The 12,875-nt window shown below is 45.1% G+C and overlaps 1 protein-coding gene across 1 annotated transcript in view; it reads right to left on the reverse strand.

Moving 5' to 3' along the window:
- Positions 1-229: 229 nt before the first annotated feature.
- The window catches only part of LOC306930834 (sprouty-related, EVH1 domain-containing protein 2-like), a gene marked incomplete at its 3' end in the record, with an annotated part of 123,133 nt that continues 110,487 nt past the window's right edge, over positions 230-12,875 (reverse strand). The window contains exon 4 of the mRNA XM_079511930.1: positions 230-477. Coding sequence (XP_079368056.1) covers positions 230-477 — 248 coding nt within the window. The remainder of the gene's footprint in view (positions 478-12,875) is intronic.

The following is a 12,875-nucleotide window of genomic DNA, read 5'->3' on the forward strand; positions in this document are numbered from 1 at the left end:
GCCTCTGACATCATCAAGCGGTGACGAGCTGAGGGGAGAGAGGGGAAGGAGACGACGGGGAAGGGAAGGAGGGAGAGGGCGCAGGGACTAGGGAGCGTGGAAATAGCATCATGCTGATTTACGAGAGGTAAACAATTAGACGTCAAATTTTTGCCCTGGCACTGTAAATAAACGAGACGTAGGTCATTATTCGTTAATGAACGGCAATTGAGCGAAATTAAACTTATCATCAACAGATGTGATGGCTGGAGCCGAGGCTGGAGCCATGGAGCCAGGGCCTGCATGGTGGCACATCGCCCAGGAGAGAGAGGGGGAGACGGGGTGGGCAGCGCAGGGCTGTGGGTGTGCCCAGGAGAGAGAGGGGGAGACGGGGTGGGCAGCGCAGGGCTGTGGGCGTGGAGGGAGAGGGGGAGACGGGGTGGGCAGCGCAGGGCTGTGGGTGTGGAGGGAGGGGGAGACGGGGTGGGCAGCGCAGGGCTGTGGGTGTGGAGGGGTTGTAAAAAACACTAAACATGGCAGAGGGAGCCTATAGGGAAAGAGAGAGAGAAGTTGGATGGTAGAATGAGAATCGGAGCATGTGCGTGTCGGCGTGTGTGTGTGTGTGTGTGGGTGTGTGTGTGTGTGTGTGTGTGTGTGTGTGTGTGTGTATTTTTTCTGATAATGGTAAAGCATGCATTTGGCCTGTACTGCACATGAGTGTGCACATGTGTATATATAATATTATAGTGTATATGTGTATTTGTGCCTGGCTCAATGCATATATTTCTGCTTCTTCTGCCATGGTGTGCGCGTGTGTGTGTGTGTGTGTGTGTGTGCGTGCGTGCGTGCGTGCGTGCGTGCGTGCGTGCGTGCGTGCGTGCGTGCGTGCGTGCGTGTAGTAGAAGAATAACAAAAAGTAGTAGTCAAATAAGAAAAAGAGAGCGATCTGTTGGCAGTAACAGCTGCTCTAAACTCCATGGCATGGCATGCCCAAGCCGAGAGCTAAGGCATCGGCAAAATTCTGTTCAGTGTCTGCAATAATTGGCAGTCGCCATATATGGAGAAGGCGATGCTTTCTGTACCCGTGATCTGTATCCTGAAGCACTTGTTGTAGTGTTTTCCAAGTTTGCGCATCCACTATTGTTTGTGTTCAAGAATTTCTTGTTAAATGTGACTGCAAATAAAGATGTTAAATGTGTGTGTGTGTGTGTGTGTGTGTGTGTGTGTGTGTGTGTGTGTGTGTGTGTGTGTGTGTGTGTGTGTGTGTGTGTGTGTGTGTTGCGCACGTGCACAGTGTTTGATAGAAATGGTTGATAAAGGCGACAGCCCCACTGAGCCGTGGCTCTGTTGTGCACCTGTCTAACAGTCTTCTCATGGCTCCATTCTGCTGGATTCCAGTGTGATTATACTGAACAACCACATCAGCCTGCAATTTACATCCAAATTAGAATCAGATGAATCAGAAACGCCTCTTTTCTTCCTCCTCATTTCTTACCCCATCTTTTCCTATCCATCTCTCCCCCCCTTCTCTCTGTCTATAAAGGTGACTTCTCCATCTCTCCCTCTCCCTCATTTCTGCCCAGATTAAAGCTATAAGTACCATGCCGCTTTATTCTGTCTGTCTGTCTGTCTGTCTGTCTGTCTGTCTGTCTGTCTGTCTGTCTGTCTGTCTGTCTGTCTGTCTGTCTGTCTGTCTGGCTGTCTGGCTGTCTGTCTGTCTGTGTCTCCCCCCCCCCCCCTCTCTCTCTGGCCAGTGTTGAAGCCCAGTTCTCCTGAATGTAACATGACTTCCACTGAAAGCCCGCTGGATGTCTCTATTGCTGGAGGGAGCGCTCCAAAGTGGACCATTGCCTCAGTTTGGCTGACGTTCTGGGGCCGAGGAAGGAAGGGAAGAAAAGCCCTTTCTCTGATTCAAATCAGAGGCCCCGTGAGACCGCTGAACTCAGCTAGAACAACCACGCACTTCAAAGAGGACGACGGAAAAGAAAAAAAACAACTGCGCACAAAATGTAGGTTGGGAGAAAGGGGAAAAAATGGGAGAAACAATTTTTGAGTAAAACTTCAAAGTGTTATGATGTAATGTAACGTAGAGGTTTTTGTTCTGGCTTTGGGGTGGCGTCTTCCTCGTATAAGCATTCAGCAAAGTTTAATGCAAAGTTCTGGTGAGTCATGCATGGACAATAACAATTATCCTAGCCCCCTCTTGTGGCAAAATCACATGCTGTCAGATTTACCGCTGAGCCTCTGCCTAGGTGCAGAATTCAGTGGTTTTCAAAGTGGGGTCTGGGGTCCCACAGGGGCCATTGAGGGGGTGTGCAGCGGGTCCCATGGCCACATAATATTGTTAATTCAACACACCTAAAATCGATATAAAACTGAAAATTATGATATTTAGACAATTTAATTAGGCTAAATTTAATCCAAAACTACTTTTTATATCAATGTCTTTATTGCAGAATCAATTGATACTGGGGCCCATGGTGTAATAAAAGTCAGCAGTTTTTAAATGTACAAATATTATAAAAAAAAATGTTTACTAGTCGACTAGTCGACTAGTAAACTAGGCAACTAGTCAACTAATACAAATCACTAGAAGTGAAAGCCCTCTCAGGGACACGCAGCGTCCTGGCTGCATGGGACCAGGCCAGCAGATCACAGGCAGGGTGTGAGGGGACAGGGGAGGGACATGCAGCGTCCTGGCTGCATGGGACCAGGCCAGCAGATCACAGGGAGGGTGTGAGGGGACAGGGGAGGGACATGCAGCGTCCTGGCTGCATGGGACCAGGCCAGCAGATCACAGGGAGGGTGTGAGGGGACAGGGGAGGGACATGCAGCGTCCTGGCTGCATGGGACCAGGCCAGCAGATCACAGGGAGGGTGTGAGGGGACAGGGGAGGGACATGCAGCGTCCTGGCTGCATGGGACCAGGCCAGCAGATCACAGGCAGGGTGTGAGGGGACAGGGGAGGGACATGCAGCGTCCTGGCTGCATGGGACCAGGCCAGCAGATCACAGGGAGGAACACATGTTCACTGGAGAGCAGCTGCATGCGCACAACCTTCTCACCTCTGCACACAGGCATACATACACATCTGTGTCTAGCGCACATCGCACACACAACACATACAGTATAGTACATACACATGGACACATGGACGCACGCATGTGTGCGACTGTGCGTGCGTGCGTGCGTGTGCACACACAAACACGCATACACACGAACACGTGCATGCACACACGGTCACACACACAGTTGTGTTGTATGACCAGCTAGTAATGTGGTGTATTATTCATGAGACCCAAATATTCAAATAATCATGAGCTTGTGCTTCCGTGCCAAACACCATTTCTCTATTTCTCTGCTTCATACACGCACGCACACGTGCACAGTGCCTCACAGGCTCGCTCACACACACACACACACACACACACACACACACACACACACACACACACACACACACACACACACACACACACACACACACACACACACACACACGGAGAGCGAGGGCGTAAACATTTCGTATTGTTGGAATAATGTCACAAGGTGAGGTTAAGAAATACTAGTTTATACTGCATGTTTGTTACAACTAATTAAATTTGCAGCAATGCAATAAAAAAACCACACCCGTGTGAAGTGAGTGGTGCAATTCCGGGTCCCCGGAACATCCAGACCCACAGGGACACGCCCAGGGGGGCGGCCAGGTTCCGGCGAGCTGCCCCGCGTCCGAAATGGTTGAGAAATGACAGAGTTACCGTTTGGGGGTCCCCAGGGGGTCCCTCTACTGTACTGTTACTGTACCGTACCACCCCAAATCATACAATTAATATATGCTGTCAAACAAGTATATGAAGCCATCTACAGTATAGATGAAAATGTCAAAGCTGCAACATAACGTTCTACAATAAGTAGTGGGTGTCCATGCTTCAACTCTCTCTCAGCTAAGGGGTCCTTGGCTTGCACGCCGTTGAAGACCCCTGGTCTATTTTAGCCCAAGGTTTTGCCCGCAGCACAGGGACGCTAGGGTTCAAGTAGTTCATCATTCTCACAACTCCACAATGCACGCCGAGCCTCCATTCAGCAGAACAGAGTGTGGCTGCATGGCTCAGATGTGTCACTCAACCCTCTTAGCGCCACACCGACTAAAACAAACCCACTCAGAGGACTGCTCTTTGTTCGCCGTGTGTTGGCTGTCAATCACTTTGATTGACAGACAAGTGTCAGTGGCGGGGAATGTGGCGGGAAGCTGGCAAAACAAGAAAGGAAAAAAAGCCCACCGTAGAGAGCCATCTCAATATTTCATCTGGACCCCTGAAGAAGGGCTCGGCGCTCTCACGGTTGAAATTCTAATCGTGTTAGGGCCACGGGGGCTGTGTCATTTAGAATGCCTCTGACTCTCTCACCCCTCTTCTGTTTTCTGTTCCCGGCCTAAACAAATTATTAGAGAATTCCATTATTTCTCCATTATGCATGTATATGTGTTTGTGTGTGCGCCGCCGGCTGCTGTGGGCCCTGGGTGGAAGCGAGAGCAGGGTAAATAGGCTTGGTTTAGCTCATCAAGGGCCAATACCCCTGGCCCTCTGACACAGCTGAGGTCCACAGGGGTCCTCAAATTGGTCATCATTAGGCCATGATGCCATTATTTTGCCTTTGCAGATGCCTGACTCTACCGGTGGTGAAAGAAGGACTTTAAGTAAGTAGCAATACCCCACAATGTAGAAATACTACTACGTTTTTAAAAATAGCATACTGTATCTAAGTGACCTTGATACATGGTTAAATCTTGTGTAGTAATAATGTACATCTGCAAGTACTGTAAGTAACTAAAGTTTTCAAATATTTGCAGTGGAGTAAAATGTACAATATTTGCCTCTGAGATGTAGTGTAGTAGAACTATTATAATTAAATCATAAAAATGCATGTAAAGTACATCTACAGTATTTGTGTAAATGTATTTTCCACTGCTGGACTGCCTATGCTTTGTGGGAGAGACAACGCTCTCTCTCTCCCTCCGTCATTCTGTCACCGTGTTCTCTGTCTGTCCATCTGTCTGTACAGAGACAGCAAATGGATCTTCCATGATTTTCATATTTCTACCTACTGTAGCTTGCCTGCAATCCAACAATGGGTATTTTCGGTGAGCTCTTGCACTTGCTCTAGTAAAACTTTATATTTGACGATGTCGTGATTTCATATTTTACAGCCTCAAACACATTTCCTGCAGTCATGAGAACATAATCAACATAACTCACCCCATAAGTGCCAATGCATTTTCACATTAAATTGACATGATGACAATCAGTGGATATTTTTTACTCGAGCAAATTACTTTACCGTCAGTGTATACATTCCTTAGCATGGGATTCTCCTGTGGAAAATGGCAACCACATACTGTACAGTAGCTACATATACAGATGGTATTTGCAAGTACAACAAAAACATTGAGCGTCATAAATCTGGAGACACACAGTAAAAGGATTGTTAATTTAACTCTTACGAAGTGGTGTAAAGTAACTGTATTTGTAGGCCTACTTTACTTGAGTATTTCCAATTTCCAGTACTTTTACTTCTATTCCACTACATCCCAGATCCAAATATTTACTTTTACTCTAGTCACTTCAGTCCTATATACATTTCCGCCATTTGAAAATAGCCGATCTACAAGCTCACATGCGTCGCATCGCGATACACACATACGTACGTACGTACAGTACACACGTATAGACACACACAGACACACACACACACACATACACGTACGTACGTATGTATAGGGACATACATAGCTGAGTAATGGAGCGGAGGCACCGCTCAAAAACGGACCCTCATCTGTCTGTCTGCTTGCACTGCCCATCTCCCCTTCCATTCCTCTGCTCCCTCACACAGAAGCAGCTTTCCCCTGTCTGTCATTGTCGTTTGGCTGACAACAACATGCAGTGTGTGTGTCTATCACTGAGGCAGTGCAATTCACGGTCCACTCAGTGGGCATGAATTACAGCATTGCCCCAGTCCATGTGTGGCTCTCTGTCTGTGAAGTGTGACACAACAAATGCCAATTATCTAATTATCTAAAATGTAGCCCTCCCTTCCACCCACCCACCTTAACGCATGCACACATAAACGCACGTGTGCACGCGTGCACACGCACACACACACACACACACACACACACACACACACACACACACACACACACACACACACACACACACACACACACACACACACACACACACACACACACACAGTCTTATGTGTGAAGTTAGATCTTTATCATTGTTTCCTGTCAGAGACAGAGAGTGAGAGTCTATGTGTGTGTGTGTGTGTGTGTGTGTGTGTGTGTGTGTGTGTGTGTGTGTGTGTGTGTGTGTGTGTGTGTGTGTGTGTGTGTGTGTGTGTGTGTGTACACATTAGTCTGTGAGTCCTCTGAATGCCCCCACAAATGGGTGGGCAGAGAAGATGAATGATCTTAGTACGTTGTCATGCCAGCCCACATGGGCCTACAGCACAGCACCATTCACATATTTAATTCCTTCTGGACGGGAACCCCTTTTGGTGTTTTAAAGCATTATGTCATACTTTAGCTAGCGGGAACCCCTTTTGGTGTTTTAAAGCATTATGTCATACTTTAGCTATTGAAAAATAGCAGATCTACAAGCTCATAGCGCGCCACCGAGTGGCGCGCTACGAGCTTGTATAGGTCTGCTATTTTTGAAAAATCGTGAAAATATTTATTTCAGAAAACTGGAGGATTTAGAAGATTTTTTTTTAATTTTGAGGTCAGGTCAAAATGGGTTAATTCATGGTTCCATTCAACAGGGGCTGCAGTCACGAGTCACGACCAACACCAAACCAACAGCAGCCGAGATCCAGTCAACTATTTATTCATCTTTTCCTATTTGAAAAGCTATTTAGTTATTAGAAAAAACATTTGATAACATTGCCCTCTGTCATGTACTTTATCATGTCTTAGTTTTCTTTCATACATTTGATTAATTAACATAATTAATTCTTTCAGCAGTATTTTGTCATTCTGTATCTTTAGAATTGACAGGTTTACTGGCCATGTAAACTCATACAAATCAATTTGCTTTCACAACTGAGCATATTACCGCTACGAATACAATCAAAGCACTGTGTGAACATAAAGTGTCAAGTTGTAAAAATAAATAAACTAAACATTATAGATAAACATTAGACACAATGTACACAATGTGTCATAGCGTGAAATTAATTTTATGTCGAGATATGCACAATAGCCTTTACATCCTGGGTATCCCAAAAAAGCCAAATAAAATAAATTATTGGAAATCCGAGTCGTGTTGAGACACATGTCCAGGGCCAAGACGTGACCGAGACAAATCTGGTCCAAAGAGAGACAGACTTCATGACTTCGTTTTGGCCCCAAGCCCGGACTGAAGAAGTACAACACTGCCATTCACCTCCCTCTCACCTTCCAGACTGTTCCGTCCTCACCGGTTACAATCTGAAGACCCCTGTCAGTAAATCAAGTCAGAACGGGATCGTTTAGACCCTAATGACTCCTCCGCTACAACCGGACCCCCTGTCTGTCCAACAACAGGGCCCACAGCTCATCGGCCCGATGTGGCAAAATGTCACCTCTGAAAATTAGCCATCAAGCAGGGGGCAATTTTCCCCCCGGCTAAATTGCTAAATAAGTAGCGGGGCCGTAATAGGTAGCAATCTGGGGCTAATCTGATGAGATCATTTGGAAAACGTTGTGAATAGGGGGAGGATGAGAGGATGGGGGGCATTGTGCGTGCGTGTGTGTGTGTGTGTGTGTGTGTGTGTGTGTGTGTGTGTGTGTGTGTGTGTGTGTGTGTGTGTGTGTGTGTGTATGTGTACCTACATACATATGAAGTATGTGCATGCATAGAAGCTTCCATATGTGCTTTTGTGTTTGCATGTATGTGTGTGTGTGTGTGTGTGTGTGTGACTGTGTGTACATGAGTGCACGCATGGGTTCGTAATTTGTGTCTGCAAGTACACGCAACATGTGCATGCACATTGCACAGGAGTGTGCACAGGCTTGTGTGTGTAGCCTACTAATGCATGTGTGTGTGGGTGTGTGCGTGATCAAAGGCCAGAGTCATCAAAGCCCCTCCTCGCAATGTGGGGACCGAGGGAACATGTGGACACAGCTGGAGGGTCACATGACCAATGATGGGGTGGGGTGGGATGGGGGGGAGGCAGGAGGGGGCTGAATATTATTGTCGGCGGGCAGCAGATGCCAGCTGGCATGGGCACAAAGGGAAGGCGCGGGGAGTGGGCTGAACAATTACTGTTATTCATGGTACAGCCAACAGAGCAGGCCTTTGCCATGCCGAGCGGAGGCACACACGCACACTCTCTCTCACACACACACACACACACACACACACACACACACACACACACACACACACACACACACACACACACACACACACACACACACACACACACACACACACACACACACACACACACTGCAGCAAATGGCCTTAACCGCTCAACCCCTAGTGTCCCTATTCCCGGGGGAACGTTTGATGAAATCCACACGCTCGTGTTGATCTTGCTCGTGTTGTGATCTTGTAGATCGGCTATTTTCCGCGAAGAGATTTGCGTGTGAGAGTGAAAAAATAGCAGACCAAGTACAGAGCCCACTCTGGTCGACTAAGTAATTATAATATAGAGGGTTTTTAGTGCTTAATGAATCGCTTGTGGAGACAACACAGGGGGTAAAGGCACGCACGCACGCACAAACACACACGCACACGTGCACACACACACACACGTGCACACACACGTGCACACACACACACACACACACACACACACACACACACACACACACACACACACACACACACACACACACACACACACACACACACACAAGATACAGAAACGAAACAAAGGGAAACTTACACGTAAAGAAGATAAGATAAACCTTTCGTGATCCCTGGAGGCAAATTTGGGAATATGAATAAATACACAGAAAACACACAGATGGAAAGAGACAGGCTCACAGACAGAACACACACACACACACACACACACACACACACACACACACACACACACACACACACACACACACACACACACACACACACACACACACACACACACACACACACACACACACACACACACACACACACACACGTGGGTGGTCATGTATTTAAAAGCAACTCACATAACACAATAAAAACTCTTCATCAACGTAATCACATTGCTCTTGGATAATTGACAAAGGCGCCAAAATCACACTACTACCTTTGTCGTTGTAATTTGGGAGACTGTAAAGACTATTAGAACAACAAGGCCTCCATTACAACCATACACAGTAAAATCCTTAGTTCATTTATCCATTTATAACTCTGATAGTGTATTACAGCCCAAACGTTGTAGCTCGAGACCTAAAAGAGAAATGTGATGTCTCCGCATGCAGACCCAAACTAGTGAAAACTAGTAGAAATCTACACAGGGGTATCCAAATGCGGCCCGCGGAGGGCGCCCTGTTGGCTTTATTTTTTTGCTAATGAAAGTTCTTATCATGGTAGCCTATACATAAAGGGATGTCATAGATCCACTGTATATATTTCTCTGTGTGTGTAATAAACTTTAGAATGTATGTGTAACGCATCGTTGTGTGTTGGCATATGTTCTCCACGCCTGCGACTCGATGGATCCTCACCCACCACCCCAAAGGTTTAGATGTTGACTTCTAAAGGCCTTAGAGATGGTCGCCTTAAAATCACTATAAATTTGTTGGGGAATTTGAATTAATAATGGTTAAGAACAACATTTTAGGAAACAAAAAATACTCGTGACCCACATAATGCGTAATATACCACATAATAATATACCACTGTTTGGGAAACAGTGGTGTACATAACCCGGTAACTCTGACAGTGTACAAATGCAACCGAATGGTTACATTTGTACACTGTCAGAGTTAAATGACTTCTTTGTTTCAGTAGTCGGCCATCTCATTGCCAGTACAACCTCATTTCGCCCTATAAACCCACTTTTGCGGCGAAACTACAGTAATAGTTATTAAGTAGTCGTGGAATGGGGGCAGTGGTGGAAGCCACTGGGCCCGGCGTTTAGTGTGTGTGTAATTAACATTTCACAGAGAATATCTCATTAGAGTCGACAAAAAGGGGGAGTTAGGACTGTGGGGAGAGGAGGCGGCACGGAGGAACAAAGGCTAACGTTACACGTTGCCGTTTCGGTGCGATTTGCGCAATCTGAGCTTAAGAGATAAAAGATTTGATGAGATTGTATGTCCACACTTGGCCTTGAAAATGATTGCTGTGCGTCTCCAGTGGCTATACTTAATTAATCGTCGTTTCCTTTACTTTTTGTCACCTCCTATCCATTTGGAAGATACCTTATAGACAGTATAGCCATCAAAGCATCCATCATCATCCTCTTTTTGTTCTGTTAACCAGGGCAATTTTTTCAAGATTATTTGTCTGGAATTTCTTTCTTTATCTTCTAGACCAAACAGTGAATATGGACTTTAATGCAAAGTTAAACTGAAGGGGCCCGATTCACTAAGCTGTTTACACCCATATTTTGAGTGTAAAGGAATTTTCCAAACTTCCCACGTTAGTAGTCATTCAGTAATCATTTTCTGTATGTGAATTTTGTGGAGGGCCGCTCTTTCTCAAGTCTGCTCAGATGCAGACTTACATGGGACCAAAGCTTGCTGTATTATTCTATCTAGACTAGACTACTATTGTTTGAAGTTTGGAAAATTGCTTTACACCCAAAATATGAGTGTATAAAGAGCTTAGTGAATTGGCATCAGCCGTGTTTTTTGTGTGTCTAACAGTTGTTTGTGGCGTGAATAATGAGTGAATATTGAACGCTAATAAAGCAATTTATATTTGGAAAAAGGTTGATTTATGAGCTACTGTACTGCACTGTGAATAAAGGCATCACTATCTATGAATGAGGCATCAATTAAAAAGTGTATTGCAAAATATTCTCTGGCAAATATTTTTGTATTTGTCACTGTTATTTTGTCATGTCATATTGTGTGTAAGTGCCATAACCCTAGAGACCAGAAATAACATTCAACACAGGTCCCAAGATGGGAAATGAACCAAGGACATCTTTTTCTAAAGTGGTCAACAGAGAGAAGTTGACCGTGCACAGGAACTATTTTTCAGCAATGTCCTTGATACTTACAAGTACTGAGCATCGATCTCCACAGCAAGTGTGGGTTATATCTTGCTCAAGGGCAACTCCACTGTAGTTCTTTCTTCTACCCCTCAGGTTCCAGCATCTACCCCTCACTAATACTAGAAAACCCAGTCACTTGTTCTGTCTCGGTAGAGAAACTGTGCAGTGGTAAAATAATAGGACCTCTACACTGGTTACATAGTATCTACAATTGGACAATGTGGCTGGATTGTGGCAATTTGGGATCACAAGACAGCCTGTTCTGTTCCAAATCCACTTCTGAATATCCAGCGTGAGGATAGTCAGAACTGTCACTGTGACGTGATTTGTTGCTAAAATTCACAGTGAAACAATGATTATGACCACACAGCCAATCACAACTTGAGTCCATAATTGGACCCACCAAGTTTATATCTTCTCATTGCTGTGTATACTGTATGTGTAAATAATCTATAATGATGGTTTCCATACCTCAAATTTGACGCTACTGCAATCTATCCATACTTTCTTGAGAACCTTTCTTTATCAAATTTTAGTATCCAATGAGGTATGATGATGATGATGATGATGATGATGATGATGATGATGAGCATATCATCATCATTATCGTGAAAAGAGTCAGAAACACAGGTGTAACGGAAAGTTTCTTAATCGTGTTGTTAGCTAGTTTTGCAAAAGTTCCTTGAATTCCTTCACTAACAGGAATTTCCATTATGTCACTTCCACTTTCCAACATTGTCAAAGCCATTCATTCCTACATTTTAAGTGTGATTATTCCTAAACAATATAGACTCTCCTTCTTATGTTCTACAAAAACATTTTTTCTTTTTTTTTAAATAATCACACTGGTGTGAAGTGTATTTATATCGGCCACATGACGCCTTACGTCACCACTTAGTGCCATAAACAAACATTAATGTCCATAGACATTAGAACAATTTACGTCATAATTATCTAATCAAACATTACAAATCCCATAGACTTGGCTGCTGAGGCTAGCGGACCTCAGAAATCATTACTTCTGATTCTGAACCTTTCATTCTGTTTCAGACTGAGCATTGCACAATCCACCAATTGCCCCATTTCCACCATATTAAAGGTTTTTATTGTCCTAGGAGTTCAGCAAGGAGGAGGTCATCTCTCTGTTGTAACCAACCACAACATGCAGCATTTGGGGCCCTATCTTGCCCGCCGCCTTATCCCTAAACTCTTTTGCCATTTTTTACTATTTTGAAAAACATTTTAAAATAGTTCAAATAGTCGATCTGGAAGCTCACAACGTGTCGTTGTATGGCTAGTTGAACTATATTAAAACGTTTTTTCAAAATAGTAAAATACAGCTAATAGGTTTAGGGATAAGGGCAGGCACGTAACTACTGTGACACAGACAACGCAATTTCGTTTCAGAGGCATTTGGGGCACACAGGCCGCCCACCCGTGCCGTCGGTAAAATAGCCTACATACAGACATGCAATGACAGGTGAGTTGATCAAAGTTTGGCGGAGCCCGGCGGTGGCTGCTGCTAGCACGCACGTGCCCTGCCCCCTGACCGCTCTGGTGGAGTGTGTAGGCTAATATGGTAGAGGAAGTCAGAAGAGCAGTGCATGGGGACTGCGCTGAGCAGCTGCGGCTCTGTTCACAATCACGGAAGGTATGTTCACAACTAGGCTACTGTACTGTACACTGAGTTCC

The sequence above is a fragment of the Electrona antarctica genome, assembly GCF_951216825.1.
Source record: "Electrona antarctica genome assembly, chromosome: 10".
Lineage (NCBI taxonomy): Eukaryota > Metazoa > Chordata > Actinopteri > Myctophiformes > Myctophidae > Electrona > Electrona antarctica.